This window comes from Cornus florida, unplaced genomic scaffold, assembly GCF_030987335.1.
Source record: "Cornus florida cultivar Cherokee Brave unplaced genomic scaffold, ASM3098733v1 CherokeeBrave_3.0.0_Hap2_Chr09, whole genome shotgun sequence".
NCBI classification, from domain to species: Eukaryota; Viridiplantae; Streptophyta; class Magnoliopsida; order Cornales; family Cornaceae; genus Cornus; species Cornus florida.
The window spans coordinates 80,762,924-80,789,693 of NW_026775579.1; the positions used below are offsets into that span (position 1 = coordinate 80,762,924).

At 36.4% G+C, this 26,770-nt stretch overlaps 2 protein-coding genes across 2 annotated transcripts; one reads left to right on the top strand and one right to left on the bottom strand.

Moving 5' to 3' along the window:
- The first annotated feature begins 2,474 nt into the window (after nt 1-2,474).
- On the top strand, nt 2,475-6,853 carry LOC132274599 (protein DETOXIFICATION 54). The gene is made up of 4 exons (XM_059775916.1): nt 2,475-3,186; nt 3,340-3,456; nt 3,573-4,445; nt 5,927-6,853. Exons 2-4 carry the CDS (start codon nt 3,403-3,405, stop codon nt 6,476-6,478), a joined length of 1,479 nt encoding a protein of 492 aa, XP_059631899.1. The 5' UTR covers nt 2,475-3,186; nt 3,340-3,402; the 3' UTR covers nt 6,479-6,853.
- A 6,347-nt stretch (nt 6,854-13,200) lies between these two features.
- On the bottom strand, nt 13,201-24,993 carry LOC132274600 (protein WHAT'S THIS FACTOR 1 homolog, chloroplastic). Its single transcript, XM_059775917.1, has 2 exons — nt 22,619-24,993; nt 13,201-13,727 (listed from the first exon to the last, which is right to left on the bottom strand). The coding sequence occupies exon 1, from the start codon at nt 24,741-24,743 to the stop codon at nt 22,656-22,658; it is 2,088 nt and encodes a 695-aa protein (XP_059631900.1). The 5' UTR covers nt 24,744-24,993; the 3' UTR covers nt 13,201-13,727; nt 22,619-22,655.
- Nucleotides 24,994-26,770: the final 1,777 nt, after the last annotated feature.

Below are 26,770 nucleotides of genomic sequence, written 5' to 3' on the forward strand. Positions count from 1 at the left end.
GACTCTCACCCTGTTCAAACACAATAGTGTTCGCTTTTGGTCACTTATCCAGGTACTATTCCCTGTTATGCAGGCTTAACTACAGAGTTTTAGTGGATTCACAATCAACATAACTTTAAAACGTGTTGTGTCATACAAGGGTATTGAATTTACATATAACACTTCCCTATCCACACCAGATGATATAGGATTGTGCACCTGTAACTCGTTCAATGTGATGGCTTATTAATACCACCTACACATACTCACACACACCGGTCCGCCCATAGAGTCACCAAGGTGTATTTGTGATTTACCCTTAAAATAAATTAAAAAAATGACACATTTTTCCAAGAAAAGTAAGACATATTTATATAATTATCATGACTTTATGTTCTAAACTTGAACCCTGATACGTTCTCCAAATTTGATGAATGTTGAGATATAAGTCTCATCATATGCCGTAATTAGAAATTTAAAAAATGTATCAATTTTTTTTTTTTTAAGCTGAATTTTGATATTCATTTAAGAACATCACATGCTCTGGTTAACTTTTTCTCTTCTCTGTTATTTGATTAAATTTATTTCAATTGATCCCTTTTATTTGATCTGCGTGTATGATTTTATTTTTAAAAAAATTGAATCAATTTTTTTATTTTATTTTATTCTTTATAATTTAACATTTGTATATAAACAATGTGATGATGTTGTGCAAGTTATTTTGTGCTCAAAGTTTAAATGGTACGAAGGACATCTTATTGCAAGATTACGAGGTCACCGTAGATAGTGGAGTTAGCCAATTTTAAGGTGAATTGTTATTGTTAAACACCCAATAAGGAAACACATAAAATTAAATTTCTTAAATAGTAATTCTTCAAGATAGATATTTATTGTGGAACTTATTTTACTTTGTTTGGACAGGAGGAGTAGTGCTATATATTTTCGAAATTAATATGTATGCTGAGACATAATTACTCAAACACGGTACTTCTTCAAGTTGTTAAGAGAGTATTCTTGATCACGTGAAGTTGCACGTTTTTAGTGCCGGGTGATAACTTAATTATTATTTTTATTTATGTATAACTATTTATTACTCATGATCTATATAATTTTTTTTTTTTTTTTTTTTGGGAATAATTATATTACTTAATTTAATGAAAATCTCAATTATTATTCTTATTTAAGTATAACTATTTATTATCCATGGTCTATATAATTTTTTTTTTTTTTTTGGAGAATAATTATGTTACTTAATTTAATGAAAATCTCAATTACTAATTTATTATAACTTATCTGTATCTCCTCCTTTTTAAAGTAGAAAACTCATGTCTTCAAGAACAAACAAATACTCTAAGTTAATTATCAAGATAAAATAAAAAGAATAAAGAATTGGGTAAAGTGCAAAAACAAACCGCTTGAACTATTTTTCTTTTGCAAATAAGTCTCCTAAATTATAAATTTGCCTTTTGAACTATTAATCTATTGTAATTCGGAACAAACTCATCACAAAAAGCTATATTACCATTTATCTTTAAAATTTTTATTTCTTATTAAATTATTTTATTATCTTTTCTCTTCTCTAAATATTAATTATACCATTTATCTTAATTTTATTATTAGTATCAATTTATCATTAAAAAGAAACAGATTTGTAATTATTATTTTCTAATATGATTAACTTATTTTTAAAACTTTACTATTTATAATAAAACTTATTATACCCCGTTTAAAATTTTTTACCATACAATATACCTTTTTTTTTTTTCATACAATATATTTAGGAAATTTAATAAATTATTTAAATAAAAAATACCTTCATATTTCATGCAATATACTCATGAAAAAAAATAAGAAATTACTTAAATTGTTATATAATTTTCTAATTAATTTTTTTATTTAAATAATTAATTTTAAAAATTAAAAATAAATTTATGCAAAATTATTGGAAATATATCATCAATATAGTATGTACATAATTTATTTTAATTAAAAAAAAAAAAATTAAGTGCAATTCAAAAAGAAATAATATTATGATCATTCAATGAAAAATAGTATAAGCATTGTGACATTTTATAATAAAATGTAATAATTTAAGAGATATAATGCACAAAATATATTTCAAATAAACTATTTGTAAATTCGGACAATTTTGACGTAGCTCAAAAGATTTTTTTTTGCAGTTTATCCCAAAGAATATGATTTGTTGTTGTTACTTAGTGATGTGTCATTCATTGATATATATATAAGGAGAGACTATTCATATTTGATGCTGACAAGAATTCTTGGGACACTATTTATTGGAATCACAAACAAAAATCAATGCCTGTTTGGTAATATTGTCATTTTCAATTTTTATGCAGCCATTTAAAAAAATGAAAATAAGCGGCAAAATTTGCATTTGTTAATCATGTTTTGATCTCCCAATTGTTATAAGAATTAAAAATAAAAAATAAAAACAAGTTGCCAACTTTTTTATATTTTTAAAAATACTAATTTGATGCTACATGAAGTCATCTTCGTTTTTAAGTTGTACCGTATGGGACTATTTTTCATGACTTGCAAAGCAGAATCACTGCTTTTGTTTTTCACAAAAATGAAAGCATACCAACATAAAAAAACAAAAAAAAAAAATCCTCGAATCTTTGATTTATCAGTTCTCAATAAATAATTATTACATATTAAAATTTTGAATCCAGAGGTGTTTTTTTTTTTTTCATGAATCCCAAGGTGTTTAAGAAGTTGAAAAATCTTCCCTTCTTTTCTCTCCAATTTTCCTCTCCTTCCCCACCCCCCCCCCCCCCAAAAAAAAAAAAAAAAAAAAAAAAAAAAAAAAATTATGATTTTCATCTGTCCTCGCTGCTCTGCTCTGTTGCAGCAGCAGCTCTATTTCTATATATAAATATAAATATAAATATAAACCCAGGTCACAGTCGCCGCCATTAACAAGTTCCTTACTTTTCTCGACCCTCTCTGTTATAAATATCGTCAGACTACAAACTACACAACCCTACAATATAGAGTATGCATACAACTTAATACCTACTCTGTCCTAACCTTTCCTTCTCTGTCTTTTCAATTTACACAAACCCACAATCCTCTGAAACGGATATCTTCTGTTTCTCATAATCAATGCTTCTTCACCATTTTTAGCCTTTACTTCACCAACCCAAATCTGCAGAAACTGACATATAAAGAGAGAAACACATGGTGGGTTAATTTCTTGAATTTCTCTTCTTCGTTCTTGCTATTACTACTGAGAAAAATGAGAACCATATAGAAAATAGAAATCTGGGTTCGGTTTTATTCACTTTTTCTAGAAATGGGTTTTTATTTTTTCTTTGTCTGATTCAATTTTCGCAGAGATTACAATCTTACATGCCGTTTTGAGAGGTTTCTCAAGAACCCATTTCTCAAGCTTCAACAATGGCAGATAAAAACCCTGATTTCTATTCCCACAAACTCCCCTCTGCTTCCCAGGTATATAAGCCGACCCTTCTCTTTCTCTTTCTCTACATATACATATCTAAATATGAATGTTTAATATATATATATATATATATATATATATATATATATTGTCTCTGTTTTGTTAGGTTCTTGAAGAGCTCAAAGAGCTATGGAGTATGGCTTTGCCTATAACAGCAATGAACTGTTTGGTCTACGTTCGAGCGGTGGTGTCAGTCCTCTTCCTGGGCCGACTCGGCAGCTTAGAGCTCGCCGGCGGAGCCCTATCGATTGGGTTCACCAACATCACCGGCTACTCTGTTCTTGTGGGTCTAGCCTCAGGGCTCGAGCCAGTGTGCAGCCAAGCCTACGGTAGCAAGAACTGGGACCTACTGTCGCTCTCTCTGCAACGCATGATCTTGATCCTCCTCCTCGCCATCATCCCCATCAGCCTCCTCTGGATCAACCTGGAGACCATCATGGTGTCGATGGGCCAAGACAGAGAGATCACATCAATGGCCGCGACGTACTGCATCTACTCTCTCCCAGACCTTTTAACAAACACCTTGTTGCAACCATTGCGGGTCTATCTACGGTCACAGGGGGTGACAAAGCCAATGATGTACTCGAGTTTCGTTGCGGTGTTGTTCCACGTACCGTTAAATTACGCGATGGTGGTGGTGATGGGGTTGGGGGTGAAGGGGGTGGCGGTGGCTTCGGTGGTGACGAACCTGCACATGGTGGTGCTGATGGCCGGGTACGTGTATGTGTACGGGAGGTGGGAGTGGAGATGGACGGCGGGGATTGGGGAGGTGTGTGGTGGGGTGGGACCACTGATGAGGCTGGCTCTGCCGAGCTGTTTGGGGATCTGTTTGGAGTGGTGGTGGTATGAGATCGTGACCGTCCTTGCCGGGTACCTGCCGAATCCAAGACTGGCTGTGGCCGCCACTGGGATACTGATACAGACAACTAGTCTCATGTACACTGTTCCAATGGCTTTGGCTGGCTGCGTCTCTGCCAGAGTAGGTTTCTATACAAACAAACTACTTTTCATTTTCTCATCAGCAGATATGGTATGTATGTGTTACGTTTCTTAAAATTTGTGTTGTCTCAACTCACTGAGTTGGCTGCCCCGAGTCCACTCATTATTGATCTTTACAACCATGTTCTGAGTCAACCGGGCCTTGTTGACTCGCTTTCCCTATGGCTCCCATAGGGTCTGAGCCCTAAGCTCCTCCCACAGCTTGGGGGTTTACTTGCGATTTTATGTTCTATTTTACCCTTCCATGAGGGTTCTTGTCACCCTTAGCTCACGGTACCACTTTGCTATTATTCCGTACTGACCTTTGAAGGTTTTTTTTTTTTTTTTTTCTTTTCTTTTCTTTTTTGATAGTTCAAGCAAAAGCACAAATATGTATACTATATTGTTCCTAATAGGTCTCGAACACTCAACTGTCATTCCTCTTTTGAATCATAGTGATTGTCCTCCTTATTTTATTTTTTAAAATTATAGATTTTGATTGTATGGCATTGCTCTTATAGAGCTGAAATTAGATACAAAATCTTCTATATTTTGGATTGTGAATTTTTGGAAAACAAAAAGACTATGCATCTTGTGTTTTAAGAAAATGTCAATTTCACATTTGGTTTATTTAATTAATTTTTTTAATTTTGATCAAAATTTGGAAAATAAGGTCAGTTTCATGGTTGTCACATATCTCATAAAGTTGCATTGCACCAACACAAACTGAGGTTTCAATTTTCAACAAAGAATAATAATTCCCAACATTTATAAAACACATAGTGTGTGATGTTTAAAATTCTTTTTTTCTTTTTCTTTTGTGCATGATGGGGCTGGTAGTGAGGACAATGCTTGAATATTATATGCTTTTGATGTAATCTGTTACTTGATTGCATCACACTTCCCACTTGTAGCACACCCTATCAGATCACAAATGTAATGTGATTAAACAAGTCTAGTATGGGACAAGTGTACCCTCTCGTCTGCATCCCCTTTTCAATGTTCTCCTTTTTATGGCCAAGCACTCATTCATTCCCATTGGTACATCACCAAACTTCTTAACCAACACAAGTGAAACAAATGGCTTTATCATCCTCCTTTTCATGCCCACAATACTATAAAAGTCCAATAAAGTGTCTCCTCCTTAGTCCATCATGTGATTGTCCCTTTGATCAAATATATGTTGATTTTCATAAGATTTTGTATTTTTTTAACAATTACTCCTATGTTATATTTTGTTTTTAATCCTTCGTATGTATTTGGAGGTAAAGTAAAATTGCGTATATATAACCATTTCTGAATCATGTAATGACCGTAGGAATTACTTGACTTTGTCACGAACGGTAAATAGGTGGTTCAGACTATACCTACACCCCATTTAATAGTGGACAGTTCTCATGCGATTATTCAAAGCATTCCTGATCTTGTTTCTTGTTTATGATAAAGAATTTTATTTCATAGCCATTTCTGTATGTGGTGTAGGTTGGGAATGAGCTTGGGGCTGGGAAGCCATACAAGGCCAAGCTAGCTGCAATGGTTGCATTGGGCTGTGCATTTGTGATGGGGTTGATCAATGTGGTGTGGACTGTGATTTTTAGGGAGACATGGGCTGATCTTTTCACATCAGATGGCATGGTCACAGCCTTGGTTGCATCAGTTATGCCACTCATGGGGTTGTGTGAGCTCGGAAACTGTCCACAAACAACCGGCTGTGGCATCCTCCGTGGCACGGCTAGGCCAGCCATTGGTGCCCGGATCAACCTTGGCTCGTTTTACTTCGTGGGCACCCCGGTAGCCGTAGGCTTAGCATTCTGGTTCAAAGTTGGCTTCAGTGGGCTGTGGTTCGGGCTCTTGTCGGCTCAAGCGGCTTGCGCAGTGTCCATTCTCTATGCTGTGTTGGGGTGTACGGACTGGGAAGGTGAAGCTTTGAAGGCTAAGAAGCTTACTGGATTTGAGATGGAGAAAATTGAGAATGATGAAGAGAAAAAGGAGTTCTTGGTAAGCGAGAGTAATCGCCTGGATGATGTTTTGTAGAGAAGGAATGCTACCATTGCCGACATTGCTACAGCCGACTAGAGAAATGAGTGTGTGTGGGGTCCACCACTCTACACGTTCTGGTCTGCTCAAGTGTGACAATGTCGTCAATTATAGAGTTTTACTACTTAGAATGAGAACATGGTAACATGGATGATATGTTTGGAAAAAAAGAGAAAGAGAGTACTGATATGTTTAGAGGGTACAGGGAATTGGTTAAAAATGTGTGGGGGTAATGTTGTAGTTTTTGGGAATCCTATTTTGTTGTTCGTTTGCTTTTTGGGGAGAGTCTGATCTTATGATGCCTTTACTTGATTTTGTGCTGTGAGGCAATGTTTTAAAAGCCCACTGGGCTGTGCTCTTTTTTTTTTTTTTCAATGCAGAGAATGTAATGACTTATCTATCAATGCATATAACTTTCTACTTTGTCTGACAAATGAAGGTGGTTTGACACTTATTTAAAGAATGGGCATTGTATATATAAAAACATTTTTTTGTTTTCTTGTTTTAATAACACAACAAAGTGGGTGCGGGAGTGATGTGCGTGAGTTTTTTGTCGATGATAAAAAATAAAAATAGGCGCAAAACAAACAAGTTTCTTTTAATATACCTTACTCATCATCTCAAAAGCTGTAAAAATCTTTTTCCCATTGTAGTTGATTTGAGTGTTAGTGTGGTACACATTGAACCACTAGAAACAGTTTGTGTTCTTCATCTTAGGGGAGCACAAAGAAAAGCTGGGGGAAGTACATTGTCCTTCATGCTAGTGTGACTCAGTGTTGGCAATGGGTCCGACGAATCCGGCATTGTTAGATGAATTTGGGGAAGGAATGTCCGGTAATTTAGGGCACGTTTGGTTCAAAAATTGTCGGGTAGATTTGTATACAATTTCTGATTCAGTTCTCATAAAATTGATCCAAACAGGCCCTTTAACATTTTCTTGGTTACCTAATTTTCGGATACACACGTTGAAATTAGTTTCAATTAAAGTCTCACAATAAAGGGGGTTAATCTACTGTTCAATTTTGCCCTTATTCAAACGTAGAGGCCAATAGGATTAATTAGTTTTTTTTTTTTTTTCCTACAACTTTTACTATCCACAATGATGCAATTGAAAGCCAAAACATTTCTGGTTTAGTCTCAGTAGTGCCTCATGATGAAGCATGTAGTGTTAAAAAGAGTGTGCTTTTGAAGAGCACGTGTGACTTAGTTTACTTGAACTGGTGAAGTGGGCTCCAAAATGGTAGCTTTTGAGTACGAAGTAGTGGATGGGGATGATCAGATCACTAGATTGAATGATTGTTGACTTATTTGGAAAGCCAGTCTTATATATATATTTTGTGTAAATTCCACTTACTTCCCTTCCCTCGAGGGTTGTCAATACCATAAACCGTCTGTTGGTTTCATAATTATGCCCCGTCAAACTTGGCAACGGTAGTGAATAATTTTTTTATTTTGACTATAAAATGTTTGTTGTCATTTCTGTAATATTGTGGTTTAAATTTGGTATGCGAATATAACCCGACGACTCGTTGGATGAGTTTGGGGATTTGCTCCAGAGAAAAAAATTTGACCCATTTTTTGCTCATGGGTTATGGACCCTAATTATTCTCTTGTAAACCGATATATAAAAAGCGCTTAAGATTTGGAAAGAAGTGAGAGAGAAATTCTGAAATTCGAACAGAAACAGAGTAAGGAACTGAAAACTTATAATTTTCGATTTTATATAGTGAAAATTTTTGTCGAATCCCAATCGTAGACGTAAGCTGTTACTGAATCATGTGTAAATTTTTATATTCTTTGTGTGGCGTGTTTACTTTTTTGTTATGATTCTTGATTCAACTTGGGTTCGTTGCGTTTATCATAACAATTTCAGATATTAGAAGGGCAAAATTGACCTTCTATTTATTTTTTAGCTTTTCACATTAGCAGAGATTATATTTGTCTTTGTTAGGTACCCTAACTGCGGAAAGAATCTATTACATAAATCACAAAACTTATAGGAAGTAAGTGAAATTATAAAACTAAAAGATGATCTATGTGAAATATTAACAGAATTGGAGAAAGATAAGTGTAATTTATCTTATTTTTTTAAATTTAAATTTAATTTTAATATTAATATTATGTCCCTTACATATAGTGTATGTTTGTGTGTGTGTTACTCCTAGGGTGACAACACAATCCGGAACAGGGTTCGAATGCTCGAGAATGGTGCTGGAGGTCTGCTGAAATATGACTGTGGCCACTGGAGCAGGCACTTTTTTCTTTTCCCCAACACACACACCTGAAGTAGACCCTACTTGCAGCCTTTTGATTAACCATATGTGATGATATATGGTTATAAATTTTATGAGAATTAAAGTCCAAGACCTAATGAAACTAGTGGATTTGGATGTCTCTGTTTCAATACTATTCAATTCCTGTTCATTCAATCAGCTTTTTACTTAGTTGGGTCTCATTCGGAAAGGCCTAGCTTCCACTTCCAATTCATGTTGGGTGAATTACTGAAAAAAAAAAAACCAAAGATCAAATATAGGTGCAAAATACATCAACCACAACCAATACTTTTACCAAACTACTTTCGTATTGGGAATCAAGCTGCTTAACGCAACCCTATTCCTTTGTTTGGCAATGAGAATAATAAAAACATCGAGCGGATTTAGTATAGGCACAAAATAAAGAAAAGAAAAGCATGCATTAATTCTTACAGGTAAAAGTAAAATTGTAAAAGTTTGAACACACAAATTCGAGAAAACAGGATAGAGTTCAGAACAGTCACACTGTACAAAATATGACCAAAAGTTATGTCTATCTTCAGATAGCCAGACGAGATGGACACTAGACATACTTTGGTAATGCTCTCCTCCACAACGATATCAATTGTCTCGATCATCGACCAAAAAATTATGGAGAACAAGTACAAGTCTAAGCCAGAGTTCCAAAAAAGATGTTAAACATAACATATTCTGAAGTGAAAGATGTTAGATTGATCAGCCCTAAGACTAAATACTGATTCTGACATTTGTGTTAACTCCTTACAAACAGAGAGCACTATAAAAAAAGTTACTAGAACATAGGCAGGTGTCCTCTCTAGACTCAAATCTAAACCCTAATGAAAAACACAGACCCGAATCTATTAAGATAACACGAACCCGAATACTCTCTAGTGCACTACCGGTGGAGTCAAAACCCCTTATGGGGTGATCTCCGCCCTGTTCAGTACACTAAATCGTCCAGTGCACAAGAGATGATCCAAATTCGATATACACAAGCAGTTCAATTTATCCTATACACACACATAAAGAGAGACAGAGAGAGAGAAAGAACCTGCTGAAAATTAGTGCCACAAAATCCGTTGAAAATTAACACTGGCCATTCATCAGAAAATGCACTAGCAAAAGCACAATTTGTTGCTATTCCTTGGGATGTTTCATTTGAAAAATAAGCCTCTTCGAATCAGTAATGAAGGTGTCTCAATTATGGGATCAAGTTTTAGGGAAACCAAATAATCAACTACTGTCAACAATTCAAAGGATATATATATATATATATATATATATATATATATATATATATATTGGGCGTGAAATAAAAGATAAGATTTAAACTCCTACCTCACTGTTTCCTCCATGCCAAAATTCTTTATGACTTGCAATGGCTTTGACATGACTTTACATCTAAATCCATTCATAAGAATATACTGTGCAAAGTTATCTTTACCAACTTTAAGAGCCAACTTCTAAATCACAAGGAAAAACAAAAATGGTGTAAAGACAAAGAGGGCAATCAATTATTTCTTCCATATTGATATCTATAGCCTATCACTTTCTTTTGTGCTATGATTGACATTCTTTTGGTTTCACGACCTTTGGTAAATATCTTTGGAGGGCTCACCTGAGTCTGGCTTTACAAGGCACAACAACAAAGAGGTTTTCGTTTTGAGCATACAAAAGTTCAGCAAAATAAAAGAACACTTATTAGAAAAAGGAAATTCCCTACTTTATAATCACCAATGACCTTGGAGTTCTTTGTGCATAAAGTAAAGAAAGATTACATGCCTCCACTATACTGATATGTAAGATCATGCTTGTAATATTTCTATGTAACATCTCCATCTATAAGGACCATGACATTGCTTAAAATAAAAGTTAAGAGTTAATCAAGTAGCAATGTGTGTTGCTTGCAATAAAAGTTCGGACATATATATATTTTTTTTCCTACTAAATCAAATTTTGTTGGGCCAGCATAAAAACCATCAATCAAGAGGAAGCATCCTCAACAGTAAATAGAGAGGGAAAACTGATAACTTACTCAAAAGGAAAAACAAAATACACATCAAAGCCAAAACCAGAATTAAAGTTTGGTTTGTCAAGCATGATAATGTAAATTTAAGTTTGTATGCTACAAGTAAATAAATGCAATGCTTAGGTTTGTTTGTAATCTAAACCGTAAGTTTATCTGAACAATTGAATGGACACCGTATGAGCATCATGATTCAAGTTATATTACAATCATTGAGTAACTTGAATTCTTGTCGGCGTGGATTTTAAATAACTCCTTACACCTTGTTATTTAGAGTCCACACATATAATTCTCTCAAATCCATTCATTTGAGATTCTCTCAATGCCAATCTAGATTATTGGCCCAAAAGGGAAAAAAGTCAAATTATGTTGTTTATTTTTAACATTTATTACCTCACAATGCTTTCCACCTTCAAAACTACGAAAAGTGCCAACACTATTAAAACCAAAAAATTCCACTAAAAAACAACTTGCCAAATTATGATATATATTTTAAACCTCTTTATACATCCAATGCTTTCCACGTCCAAAAGTAACCAAAAGTCCCCAAATTTAACCTCAACCAGACTGATCTTAGTCCAGTAAAAAATCAGCTGCCAAGCTTTCGACTTTCCAGTATCCAAACGGCGTCAGTTTTTTCAAATTTTACCTCATAAAAAGAATAGATCATTCCCTAACCTGTGAATTAACAACTTGCAACAGGAAACATCAGACCAGTTCTTCGACTCCATTTTAGTTATAAAAAATCAAAGCTTATTACAACTCTCTGGATTCAGCAATCCTACACGTGTCCCTTCATGAACCTTATTTCAACTGCACCTCATCAACAAACTTCAACTTGTGCAAACCCACACTTCACCATTTGCGCTCTGAACTTCTAAAATTTATGTTTAAACAATTCATTTGGCCTTGTCTTTTTCCCAGAGGTTCATAAACTGAGCATCGTAACATAAAAGGTCAACAGAAACCAATAATTCAGAAAATATTACTTAGATTGCAATCAACTGAATCAAGTACAGATTTAGTTTTCTTGAAATAATCAAGAATAGCCTGATTAGATATGTAGATGAATCCATAAAATGAGAATCATATCATTCCACTCTCTATCCTCCACAATCACAATAATTGGAATATCTGAATCATGACATGTACTCTTAAGGGTTACACAGACAAATGTGCTTAAAGTCACTCATTGCTAGATTAACTTTTTTAGTGATTTCACTCATCCATCTTGGCAACATTTTTTCTTAATCTATGATGTCAACATCTTCCATTAGCAGCCAACATTCTGCATCACAGTGTCAGTGTGAACCGTCCATAATTATTTGAGAGGTGCAATCCTTCTAACAGAAATTTGATGATGATAACAGGAAGTACATCTCCGTTTTAACAATATCAACTGGAAAAATGATCTAAGGAACTAAAACTTATCACTGTTAGATACCTCAAGCCCATCAAATTCAAACATGACTCAACCTTAATCTGTATTAAGCACATCCACTGCATTCAGTTTACTACCTTAAAACCTTGTCATTATAAAAGTCTCCAGAATTCTGGCTTTTCAATTAAACCTTCTTCAGTTTCATCAATTGAAACTAAATCATCTATAGATAGACACAAATAAAGGCAGTACATCCTAAATTTATAAAATTAATCTAAACCTAATCTAGCTATAAAAATAATAATAATAATCCATCAAAATTTTATCTCATACAAGTTGAGAGCCAAACTATTCCAGCAGCTCTGTACTTCTTCTTTCCCTTGATTGACACCACACTCCTCTTCAAGTCATGCCAGCAACTTACTATTTTGCCACAACAGTCTTTGGCCTCTATGAGTGCCCAAGAATTCAATTCGCAATCACCAAACCTTAATTCATGCTTAAATCATTGCTTTAAATCCCTCCATGCCAGATGGCATACAGGCCTAGGAACTTCTGTATCTGTTTCACTTTAGTATTTTTAATTTTTTGGGTAGGTAAGTCACACGCCACCCATATGTCCCACTAGAGACTCAGGCTAAGCCCTTGGTGTCTTAGCTAAAGCATTGTTCACTACACTTAATATTTTCGTACAAAATTTGGAATCCCTGATGGAAAATCAGTCAATACTTTAGACCTTTTTCACAATATTCTTCAATTGATCAAAGAGGAATCCATTTAGCATTCAAATAAGCAAATAAAATCTACGAGGACTGATTATGGAATGGCATGCAAATGACAAGAAAAAGAAAATGAAGTTTTCAGTTTTCACACGTCAAAAGAGATAAAATTGAACTGGAGGATCTTATGAAAAAAAGATTTATTTTAACAAAAAAATTATCAATAAAGAGATAGCGATAGTATGTTTTGGCTTACCTACAAGCCGTGACAACTGCCTTACAGTGCATTTGGTGTAGAAATTACAGCAAAAATATTGCTCTCGAATCAAAGATGAAGGATCAAATTTACTATGGGCCTTAACCCCAACAAAATTACAAGGTTATGGTATGCAGTCAATATCCAAAACCATGATAAAACTCGAGATACAATCCCAAAGAACCGGGTATTACCATTTTAGTTCAAGGAAAGAAGTGAGTTTCAATTATCAGCAAAAATAAAAAAGAAAGCTGAAATGACTTCTAAAACCCCAGTTCTGCAGGCCAAAATCCTCCCAAGAATCAACAATCAGATGAACCAGAAAGTTGACTCTTACTAGAGGCAAGGAGAAAGGTCAACTCAAATTCTTGATCATGACATAGGTTGGTTTTTGGGAGAGAACTGTCAACATTTTTCAAGGAATGCCATATATAGAGGACCACACAAATAGATGGACACAGTTTTCTCAAGAGATACGGCCAGCCTTAGTGGTCTAGAATAGTGGCAGTAATTATAAGCATCCCAGTTGACTGATAGCATCACATAAGATCAAAGATGGACTTTGGATAAAGAGGACAATGTCTTGCCAACCTGCACAATCACATTAATAAATTATACAATGGAAAGAAGACCCAATACTGGAAAGATAAAAATAAAAAATAAAAAAAAAACACATGCTTAGGAAGTACAAATGCTTGAGAATGAACACAGGAAAATTGCCAAAGGAAATGGAACTGCTCAATATATATAATTAAGCAAAATTATTATAGTTAAAAATTCCAACATGATTGGTAGGTTCATGGGCATTGGTGTGCATAATAAGTTAAGAGCTTATTATGTAATCCAAATGAGCTGAGAACACCTGAATCTGCCATACAATTGGCTCCCCATGAGAATGCGTGAAGAACTCCCAATCAGTTTTGAAAAATACATCTCCTAATCTACATTTGCCAAAACCATCACGACCTTTATATATATACCAAGGAAATAAAATTTTGTGTACTTGCTATTGAATTATTTCCTAGACTAAATATAATTTTACATATTTCTGCAATTACACAAATTCTTTTTTTTTTTTTTTTTTCTTGGTAAGTAAATTACACAAATTCTATAATAAGTTTGAGAGAACGGAGAGCTCTACCAATTAGAAATGACGGGAAAGTTTACTGATTATAAATGACTGAGAACTGTGTGTAAGGAGGGAGAAAGATTTGGGTGAGGGAGTTGCAGCTTCAGTCTTCAGGGTTGTGTTTGGATTGAAGGATATATGTCTATGTCTACGATATATTGATTGTCTGCATTAACTTCTTGGTTCCCAAATTGACTCCATAATATAGACATTATCAGTTACTTTGATTCAAAAGAAGAGGATTAAATCATTTCCTAGAGGCGCACCTTCACGTAAGCGAATAAACTCTAATAAATAAAATACTCAACTAATAATAATAAAAAAACCAATCCATTACTTTTAATTGTCCTAGCCTAGTTTTAATTTAGCCATTGCTAGTTTCACATACTCTATTACAGCTAAAGTAATCAACTTGTCACAGAACACTCACAAGGCAGCCCTTGAGAATTCTAGTTTCTCATCTACCTGCAAATTAGCCTCATTAACGAACAAGATCTTTACCCATCTTTACAAATATATGAAATTTTTAGTTACATGATAAAAGTTTCAGCTATAACTGTCAAAAAGAGAAAAAAAAAAAAAATGATAATAGAACATAACTATAAAAAATTAACAAAAGAATGGCCTAATAGGAAAAACAACAATCCCCCAATTAACGAACAAAAAAGGAACATGTTTTTTTTTTTTCCTTGAAAAAAAAAAAAAAAAGAAACTAATCAGATGGGGAAGAAAACAAATCATTTACAGGAGGAACAGTGCATAAAAGACATTGTAGTCGTGATTCATAAGACCCCAGGAGGAACAGTTTATACAAATACAGGCCATACTTAATCCATAAATTAGAAATAACCATTAGTAAGAAAAAAGTAACCAAACCAATACTCTATTTGTTGCCAACCAATAAAAATGACAGATCACTGATGACTGACCTGGTGTCCCTAAACCGTACCCAATAATTATCTAGATTAGTGAATTGTTTACTCTTTACAATTTGAAATTTTGTCTGCAAATGCAAAGTAACCACCAAATTAGTGAACTATTTAATCTTTACAAACTAAATTTGAACAATCTAATGGAACCAGTATAAACCAACAGTACAAGATCTTCCAAAAAATAATAATAATAATAACATTATTATTATTGTAATAAATTTTCTGAGGAGAAACTTGTTCAGTCCCAATTCTATTATTCATAAGGTATCAAACATAAATGTCTAGTAATACACCTTAATCTCTGTTCATGGAATGGAATTTTAGTACGCTTTCTGGCCAAACACGAGATGAGGATTCCTGGTATTCTCATTGGTAGTCAAGAACACTACTTCTGAAAAGACAATGATTTGGTCATAATGATGACTGAGAGTCTCATGTTCAGGCTAAATTTTCCCTTTGGACATTTTATGCATGTCCAAACCAATTTTCTTCCCTTCGGACAACTTATGCATGTCCAAACCAATTCACGGGCAATGGTGTGCATGATAAGTTAAGAGCTTATTATGTAATCCAAATGAGGTGAGAACACCTGAATCTGCCATACAATTGGCTCCCCATGAGAAAGCGTGTAGAACTCCCAATCAGTTTTGAAAAATAAATCTCCTAATCTACATTTGCCAAAACTATCAAGACCTTTATATATATACCAAGGACATAAATTTTTTTGTATTTCCTAGACTAAAATATAATTTTACACGTTTCTGCAATTACACAAATTCTTTTTTTTTTTTTTTTTTTGGCAAGTAAATTACACAAATTCTATAATAAGTTTGAGAGAATGGACAGCCCTCCCAATTAGAACTGACGTAGAAAACATTTTATAATGTACAATTCCTATACTGAAGGTGAATAGTGTACTGTCAGTAATGTCTTGTTTAGCACAGCTCCTTTGCAAGGGAGTATATCAGTTGGGTATTTTGTGCCATGTCAGTAATATCTTATCGGTGTATGCGCCACAAATTAAAATTGTAACTCTGGGGATTTTTGCCTCTTTTGGAAATTTAGATGTGGTCTCAACTTTTTGGACTTATCTTCATCTGAGATATGAACTTCCAACATTGTCAATGCTGAGAATTGTTCATTAGCAGTGCCTTGTGAGCTTATGATGCACCTACACTGAATTTCCATGAGGAAGTTGCTCTTCTATTTTTGATAGAATTACCTTTCTTCCTTTACCACTTGCAAGTATATGCTAGTGAGATTGGAAACTACCATGTTTAAAGAGTAGTATCTTGTATTTGTTTTGAGGGAATCTTTTTCAATGTGTATATTGGGCTTATTAATCAAGGCGACGTTGCACCGTTTGCAAAAAAATCAAGGCGACGTTGCAACGAGCAATCTTCCAAATCTTGGTGATACGATGCCATAGTTACTTCATTTTGGTTTTTCTTTTTCTTGCTGAGATTGGTTTGGGCCTTTTCAATGCCAACAAGTGCAGTGAGCACATATGGTTTGATTATGTCATGATTCATGACTAGGCATTCCATGGGCCTTGTAGCTGGGGATATCTTTTTTTTTTTTTTTGATAAGTAAGATTTTATTAAAAACACTCAAAGAGGGAGTGAAGCCCAAAGAAACAAAAGGGCCAAAGGGCGCCTTAGACCTTCAGAGAGGCCAAGAAAACAATAATTTCCTCCATAGATCTATAATCTCTCCCTGAAACCTAACAAAAAAGAGTAGAAATAATAAAGAACTTAAGCATAGAAACAAGCTTCTTTTTTCCGTCAAAATATCTCCTATTTCTCTCAAGCCAAATACACCACCAAAGACAAAGCGGCGTAGCTCTCCAAGCATCCCTAATGTCAGCCCCAACAGAGATGCCTCTCCAAGCCTCAATCAACCCTCTAGAGGAATAAGGCATGGCCCAATAGACCCCAAATAAACGAAGCATCAAATCCCAACAATCTCTGGCCATGCTGCAATGTAAAAGGAGGTGATCAACAGACTCCTCATTACACAAACACATGTAACAGTGATTGACCACCACCTGATTCCTCCTCCTCAGATTATCCTATGTTAAAATCTTACCCAGAACAGAGGTCCAAGCAAAAAAGGCGACCTTGCGGGGAGCCTTGGACCGCCAAATAGACTTCCAAGGGAAGGGATCACCATGACCAACCGAAAGGCATCTAAAAAAAGACCTAACCTCAAAACGGCCATGCGAGTTAGGAATCCAGAACCACCAATCCAATTCCTAAAAAGAAATCACCTGGCTATACAACAGCTCCAAAAAACGAGAAACATTCTCGATCTCCCAATCCTGAAAATGCCTCCTGAACTAAACATCCCAAGACAGTCTCCCGTTATCAAGATGATAACAGTCAACAACCATGGCCTGTTGATGAGAAGCAATCCTATAGAGCCGTGGGAACGCGAGAGCAAGAGGGAGATCCCCACACCAGAGATCCTTCCAAAAACTGATCCTCCTTCCATCTTTAATACGAAAACGAACATGCTTGCAGAAGTCAACCTAACCCCTCCGGATGAAATGCCAAACTCCCACCCCCCTTGGACCACGCATCGCCAGAGAGCACCACCCACCACGACTTTTCCCAAATTTGTGAGCAATAACTTTCCTCCTTAACCAATGCCTCTCGATCCCAAACCTCCAGAGCCATTTACCAAAGAGAGCCTTATTGAAAGGCAACAACCTCCAAAACCCTAAGCCTCCAAACCGAATTGGACGGCACACTTGATCCCACCGAACCAAGTGAAACTTGAACTCTTCTCCTTTCCCCCCCAAAGAAAGTTGCACTGCAATCTTTCAATTCTCTCAACCACTGAAGAAGGAATCTGAAACAGAGATAAGAAGTATGTAGGAAGGCTAGAAAGGGTGCTCTTAATCAGGGTAACCCAACCCCCCTTGGACAGGTACTGCTTTTTCCAACCCGCCAACCTCCTCTCGACTCTGTCCACAATCGGATCCCAGCTCCCCACACATCTCGAAGGGGCACCCAAAGGCAATCCTAAATAAGAAATGGGAAAAGAGCCAGTGCAACTTCCAAGGATGTGAGCAAACAACTCAATCTCCGGAACATCCCCAACAGGCACAAAAAGACTCTTACCAACATTAACCTTAAGGCCAAAAACAACTTGAAACCAAATCAGAACGCATCTCAAATACCTCAGCTGGGACGCATCCGCATCACAAAACACAATAGTGTCATCTGCAAACATCAAATGAGAAACTTCCAATTGACAAACAACATCCCTGCCCACCCGAAAGCCTCTAAAAAAACCCAGCTCCACAGCCCTCTTCAGCAATCTGCTAAGAGCCTCCATCACAAAAAGGAACAGGAAAGGGGAAAGCGGATCCCCTTGTCTCAAGCCCCTCGAGCTAGAGAAGAAACCCGTCGGCGCTCCATTCACAAGGACAGAGAAACGAGCGCTAAAGATACAAAAAAGAATCCATCTCCTCCACCACCCACCAAAACCCATCCTCTCTAGCAGGTAGAGAAGGAAACTCCAGCTCACATGATCGTATGCCTTTTCAATATCTAGCTTGCAAAGAACACCCGGAACACCGCTGCTCAAACGGGAATCAACACATTCACTAGCAATAAGAACTGAATCCAAGATCTGCCGACCTCCCACAAATGCATTCTAAGAGTCAGAAATGACACCATCCATCACCTTCTTCAACCTAGAGGCCAAGACTTTCGCAATCAACTTGTAAAAACATCCCACCAAACTAATAAGGCGGAAGTCTCTAACATCTATTGCCTCTCCCTTCTTCGGAATAAGAGCAATAAAAGTTGCATTCAAACTTTTCTCAAAAGAGCCCTGCGCATGGAAGGCATGAAAAGAGCCCATCACCTCCTCACGGACCACCTCCCAACACTCCAAAAGGAACCTCATAGCAAAACCATCCGGTCCAACAGCTTTATCCCCATTACAGCTCTTCAGAGCAGAGAAAACTTCCTCTTCTGAAAAAGGCTCTTCCAAAACAGAGCACTCCTCTCCCAAAATAGAATCAAAATGAAGCCCATCAAGCAAAGGACGCCAATCGGCTGACTCAGTGAACAAAGTCGTAAAGTAGTCAGAAAAGCTCTTACTAATCTCCTCCTCTTTACTAATCAACACCCCATCCACCCTAATCCTCCCAATGTGGTTGCCCCTTCTGTGAGCATTGGCAAGTCTATGAAAGAATTTAGTGTTATTGTCACCTTCTTTAAGCCACAAAGTTCTAGATTTCTGTCTCCATGAAATCTCCTCCATAACAGCAATCTCAACAAACTCTGCTTGACACTCCACCCTCCCAAGCTTCAAAGGACCCGTCAAAAGACCCTGACTCTCCATCTTATCAATGTCAGCAATCTCAGAGAGAACCCGATTCTTTCTCCAGACCAAGTTACCAAACACCTATTTGTTCCAGACTTTGAGATCATTCTTCAAAAAACGCAACTTGCCTGCCAAAGAATGACTCGGAGTGCCAACCACTCCAAACCCCGCCCACTAGGATCAAACTCGCTCCAAGAAACCTTCAGCCCGGAGCCACATATTCTCAAATCTAAATGGGGATCTTCTGCTATGCAGCCCGCCATAGTCCAACAACAACGGAACATGATCAGACAAAGGACGAGCCAAGATGGTCTGAACAACATCAGAAAACTTCTCCTCCCAATCACTCGACACCAAGAATCTATCAAGATGAGAAAGAGTAGGAGGAGAACGTCCACTGGACCAAGTGAAAGGCCCACCCACCAAAGGCAAATCAAGCAAACAGCAAGCATTAATAAACTCTGAGAAAGCCATCATATCAGCTGTCCATCTGCCCCCTGTCGATCTCTCAAAAGGGGAATGTACAACATTGAAATTCCCCCCCGATACACCAAGGCAACGTCCATCGCCTACGAATCTCCCCTAGCTCCTCCAAGAACAAATGGCACTCACTATCCTTCGTATGCCCATAGACTCCAGAAAAAAACCCAACGAAAGCCATCCTCCACCATGGATAGAATACAGGAAGCCGAGAAACGCCCAACCTGAGAATCTAACAAAGAGATCCAACGGACATCCCACATAATCAGGATACCACCCGAAGAGCCAATCGCATCCAAGGCACACCACTCCACGAATCTCCCACCCCACAAACTTTGAACAATCACATCCGTCATGGAAGCAATCTTTGTTTCTTGAAGACATACAAGATGACCACCCGCTTTCCGAATCACCAATTTCACCACTTTCCTTCTAGCCAAGTCGTTAAGACCCCGGACATTCCATGAAAGAATTTGAAGCTTCATAGGGAAACAGTAGTATTGACCGTCTCACCCCTCCTCCCACTGGCCCTCTCCCTAGGGATATCTAGGTGACATCTTTTAGCGATGAAAGGTTCAAACCTCACCAAGTTGTTCCAGAGATATATAAAAGATTTATAATCTTCGTACCGGTATCAAACAAATAAATAAATAAGGAAAAAGTCTAAGCATAAATAAAATTGAGCCTTCTCATTACCAGCAAATTCAGAATAGGAATTGTACATTATGGAACATTGGTGGGAATTTGGTTATTAAGCTGACAAAATTATTGGAAGTCACTTAGTTTTGAGTATGAGAATTGGTTTGGACATGCATAAAATGTCCAAAGGGAAAATTTAGCCAGAACATGAGACTCTCAATCATCATTATGACCAAATCATTGTCTTTTCAGAAGTGTTCTTCTTGACTACCAATGAGAAAACTAGGAATCCTCATCTCGTGTTTGGCCAGAAAACGTACTCAGATTCTATTCCATCAATAGAGATTAAGGTGTATTACTAGACAGTTATGTTTGATACCTTATGAATAATAATAGCTCCACTTAATTTTTAAATTTCTAGAGTGGCAACATTTAGAAATTGAAACTATCTGCAGCATACATGTTTTTAAGAGGAGTAAAATTCTAGAGCTCTAAGGGTCAGATACACTGGCTGAGTTTACGATCTACCTTCCTTGTATAGAATTGGGATTGAACAAGTTTCTCCTCCGAAATCTTATAATAATAATAATAGTTCACTAATTTGGTGGTTATTTTGCATTTGCAGACAAAATTTCAAATTGTAAAGAGTAAACAATTCACTAATCTAGATAACCATTGGGCACGGTTTAGGGACGCCAGGTCAGTGACCTTACTGGTGGTTGTGCTAATTTATTGATTAAGTATGGCCTGTATTTGTATAAACTGTTCCTCCTGGGGTCTTATGAATCATGACTACAATGTCTTTTATGCACTGCTCCTCCTGTAAATGAATTGTTTTCCCCATCTGATTAGTTCCTTTTATTTTTTCAGGGAAAAAAAAAAAAAAAAAACATATTATAGAATTTGTGTAATTTACTTACCAAAAAAATGTTTACTGATTATAAATGACTGAGAACTGTGTGTAAGGAGGGAGAAAGATGGGGTGGGGGGTGAAGAGATCAACTATTGCAACTTCAGTCTTCAGGGTTGTGTTTGGATTGAAGGATAAATTTCTATGTCTATGATATATTGATTGTCTGCATTAACTTGTTGATTCCCCAATTGACTCCATAATATAGATATTATCAATTACTTTGATTCAAAAGAAGAGGTTTAAATCATTTCCTAGAGGCGCACCTTCACTTCAGCGAATAAACTCTAAAAAATAAAACACTCAACTAATAATTAAAAAAAAAAAAAAATCCATTGCTTTTAATTGTCCTAGCCTAGTTTTAATTTAGCCATTGCTAGTTCCACATACTCTATTACAGCTAAAATGATCAACTTGTCACAGAACACTCACAAGGCAGCCCTTGACAATTCTAGTTTTTCACTATGCACTTTTAGATGTGTGTGTCTCGGCTGGGGAAAAAAATAAGTAATGTTTATGAAACAGAAATATTACTTGGTATTAGCTTTCTCTTTAATGTGGAATCTTACATTTCTCAATTTAATTCTACTGTCCGATCCTGGGGAATCTCGGAATATTACAATTTACAAAGTGTTTGAATACCACCACCTTATAAGACCTTCAAATTCAATGTAACTGGTCACTTAAAAATGAATGCATGGATCTTACTAAAAGTCCTTTATGGGGTTTAGTATATTCCTGCAACGCAGAGCTTCTTGCAATATTTTGGGGTATAAGTAAGGAAAGGTCTTACAGTCATAGCTGCTAACTGGCTAAGCAAGGAAAGGATGACTACATAATCTTGTATGTAAATGTGTATGTACTAACGTATGTGCATGCACGCTTGACATAGTTACAGACACATCATTGTAAACCCACACAATAGAGGCACATTAAACAACGCAATAACAGTACTTCAACATTCTAAGAAGGTAAATGAAAACAAACAGCACATGTGAGACAGTAAAATTGAAATTGATTAACGAGGGGAATATTGGCCAAGAATTCAAACCTATCCCATATGTTGCTTCAGCAAATAAACTTATTTTCTACCATGTGGAAGTCCTTTTGGCATACTTTGACCTCCCCGTGGTTGTCTGAGCACCTGATCGCTTCAGTGAATTCCCACCAAAATCATGGCCACCACGTGTTTCTATTCTTCTAGAAAATTTCCTGGGTTTTCCTTCAAATGACCTCTTCGGCATAGTTCTCATAGGCCCTTTTTCTTCAAAATTCATCTTCCTAGTTGTTCTTCCTCTATTTGTTTCCATATTCTTGCGAGCAAGTGCTTCACTGTTATCTTCATCCTTCTCATCATCAAAATCATTACAATTATCATATTTTGATCTCCCTCCGGTTCTCTGAGCATCTGATCGTTCCAGTGAATTCCCACCAAAATCATGACCACCGCGCATTTCTGTTCTTCTAGAGAATTTTGATGCCTTTTTATCATGACTTTTCCTGGGGTTTCCTTCAAATGACCTCTTTGGCATAGTTCTCATAGGCCCTTTCTCTTCAAAATTCCTCTTCCTAGTGGTTCTTCCCTTATTTGTTTCCATATTCTTGCCAGCAAGTGCCTCACTGTCATTTCCATCCTCTGCATCATCAAAATCATTACAGTTGTCATATTTTGACCTTCCCATGGTTCTCCGGGCATCTGATCGCTCCAGGGAATTCCCACCAAAATCATGACCACCACGCGTTTCTGTTCTTCTAGAAAATTTTGATGCCTTTTTATCATGACTCTTCCTGGGTTTTCCTTCAAATGACCTCTTCGGCATTGTTCTCATAGGCCCTTTCTCTTCAAAATCCCTCTTCCTAGTTGTTCTTCCTTTATTTGTTGCCATATTCTTGTAAGCAAGTGTCTCACTCTCATCTTCATCGTCCTCTTCATCATAATCACTACAATTATCATCACTATCATCCTCAAATTCAGAATCTGACAAGCCATTTGACATCTGCTCTTGTTCTCCCCCACTTCCATCATCCTCTACTTCTCCTTCTTTAGACTCACCAGATGCCTTTTGTTGTCGTGTACTGCTTCCTTGTAAAGATTTTGGCTTATGATCCTTCTTCTCCATGTTCATAAGATGAATGTACTTATACCTCATGTCCATCAACGGATGCTTTTCAATCAACAAGGCCCTCTTATAAGCCTCCTTCAAAACCGCAGTGTGAGTTCTAATTCTACTTGAAATATAAAATATGCCCGGGTGATGAAGCAATGCAATTTTAAACCTTGACCGAATCCCCAAATACTCACCAAGACAAAGTAAATTTTCTCTCTCCGTCTTCTTCGAAACAAGAAGATGAAGAAGCTCATGCAATACAGCCACTGCCCACTTATCCGACTCATCACTCTTGGACAGAAGATGTGATGCGTTTTCATATGGAGAAATGTAAGGTAACTTTTGCCACTCATCAACCCACTTCTTGAAATTCTTATCCATCTCAAAACCTCTGGAATTTTGTGAAGGGAACGCAATTGGCATTCCCTTTTCATAATCCCTTGTCTTCTTCTCTATTACTGAAACTGCTAACTCATTACTCCAACACACCAATTCCAAAATAGAACCTTTGTCACCAGTGACTTGAAAATAATCAGGAAATTCAGGTACTATTGTTTGTGTATAATCTTGGGGCAAACCCAAGTCCCATTTTAGGCGATCAATGATATGTAATGGAATTTTATGGATTCTGGTTAGCATCAATACCTTCAAAAGCCGGTCAGCGACTTGTTGCTTGTAATTGTCACTCTGGTAGATCAACTCCTCTTCGGCGTCGAGCTCGAGGACTTCGGGGGTCAATTTGACATGTGGGTGGATTCCGGCTCCGCCGGGGAGGAATTCCTCGAAAACGGAAGGGAATTTGCGGACGAACTCGATTGGGCGGAGGGAAATCTCGAGGGTTTTCCTGTTTTGGACGATGATGGAGAGTGGGAGGGACTTGGAGGGCTCGGATTTGATAAGGTTCTTGAGGTTAAGCATGGGTTTGAGGTGGTTTTCCTTCTCGACGGCGTGGTCGAGAGCTCGGTCTCGAACCAATTTGATGGCGCCAATGTCGACGAAGGCACGGCGGCTGTGGTGGTGGTGGGGTTGCCGGTGAGGTATAGAGAGATAATGGAGGATGAACCTCATAACAGAGGTTTCTGACTGGGTTCTGAGTGGAGTTCGATTTGCTTTTGTTTTTGCTGTCAAACTGAAATCTGAAATGAGGAATTGTGTTTGCAGACCAAAAGTGAGGGATTTAGGAGGGTTTGGTTTGGCGTCTTTTCCTTTTCCTTTTTATTTATTTATTTATTTTTTCCTTACTTTAAATTATTGACTTATTTTTATTGTAGGGATAAAATGATAAAAATATATAGTATTATTATTATTATTATTTACGCATTCATACGGTTGTACTAATGTTCTATTTTTAAAAAATAAATTAATTCCACCTACACTCACTAAACTTTGACCATATTTCGCTAACACCCTCTCTAAATTTTAATATTTAAGGCACATTCCTTAACCTTTGATCATATGTTACAAATTATTTCCTGCTGTTAAATAACTAATGGTATGAGCTGACGTCATCGTAAGAAATTTGTTAAAATGTCAATTTTATCCTTCTAATGTCAAAAATGACATCTTTAACCTCGTTGATTAATACAGAATTACAAAACTACCCTTAATTTGTTAACTCCGTCGTTTCACTTAAACAAACATATATATATATATATATATATATATATATATATTCATCGTCATCCTCCAACATGATTCTCTCTGTGATTTTGTTCAATCCAATAAATTGTTGATTTTGTTCAATCCAATAAATTTTCAATTTTTGTGCTAATTAATTTTTTAAAAAAATTAAATAATATATCCTGAAAATATTACATTTCTTTCTCTCTAACAATCAAATATATCATTCCCAAACTCTAAATCCAACAAACTACACCCACTTAAATCATCTAAGGCCGCTCACAACAATCCCTATATGCAGAATTTCCTTCATTACCAAAAGGATAGTTTTTTTTTTTTTTTTGAAATTTCCCCAAAAGGATAGTTGATGTCATATATATCTACATATATACCATATGTAAAACTTCGATCCATATATAAATATATATACACATGCAGATGTATCAATAAAATTGATAGGGAAAAGAGAGATGAGATAAATATGGTGAGAAGAGGAAACAGTGGATGGTGACGGCGACGATAGGAGGTGGCGGTGGAGAAAGAGGCGGCGATGGGAGGAGATCCTTGCTCGTCGTGGGTTATTTCTTTCTTGCCCATCGTCTGGAAATCCAGACCAGTTTCCTCGCCGAGACCTTTGTGTCACATTCGCGTGGTTGGCCTCGGACGACAAACCCATCACCAGAACAGTCACCAAGCATCACCCCCACCGAAATTCTTGTTCGCCCATTAGTCGCGATCAGTCCGCCGTCATCTGTGCGTGTTTCTACACCGCGCGCCGGATACAACCCAATCCCATTAACAAATTCACTGTTTTTCTCTATTGGATTGTGGTTTATCTGAGAGCATTTGTCAGTGTTGGCATTAATTGTTATTTCCATTCCCTTCCTTTATGATCCAAATTCTTTTCAGATCTAAGCTCAACTGCTTTTGCTATTCACAGTTCACGGCTAAGGCAAGTCAGGGATAGATAATAGGAACCCCTAATAGATGCTTCAGTATACTTGGTGGCTTGCTCACAGATGGAACAATTAGGTAATAAAAAATTAAGGGTAGTTTAGTCTTTTAATTTCATATATAATTTATTTATGAATATTAATATATAATTGAGGGTAAAATTGTAAAATCACATAGCTCCTTTAATAACTAGACGGTGTCACATACAAGGAAGTGTGTGGGTAGAATATTGAAACCAAAAGAAAGTATTAGTGAAATATAGTCAAAGATTAGGGAATATAAGTAAAATTAACCCTTAAAAAATTTATCATACACCGTATTTTTATCCGTACTCATATTTCATCGTGCTTTATAAGGTGGAGGGAGGACACACAAGTCACGCATTATAGTGATGTAATATTGTAGGACAAAAAGTAATGTAAAATTATTATATTTATTATATTTGTAAAATTATTACTTAAAGATGTGAATTCTTACATAAAAAATATAGGAAATTTATAACTAAAAAACGTATGTACTTC

What these genes read in the sequence shown, in the direction of transcription:
- LOC132274599 (XM_059775916.1), top strand. Translation starts at nt 3,403, where the DNA reads ATGGCAGATAAAAACCCTGATTTCTATTCCCACAAACTCCCCTCTGCT. An exon ending in AACTCCCCTCTGCTTCCCAG is followed by an intron (nt 3,457 to 3,572) that starts GTATATAAGCCG and finishes CTGTTTTGTTAG; the next exon opens with GTTCTTGAAGAGCTCAAAGA. An exon ending in CTGGCTGCGTCTCTGCCAGA is followed by an intron (nt 4,446 to 5,926) that starts GTAGGTTTCTAT and finishes TATGTGGTGTAG; the next exon opens with GTTGGGAATGAGCTTGGGGC.
- LOC132274600 (XM_059775917.1), bottom strand. Translation starts at nt 24,743, where the DNA reads ATGAGGTTCATCCTCCATTATCTCTCTATACCTCACCGGCAACCCCAC.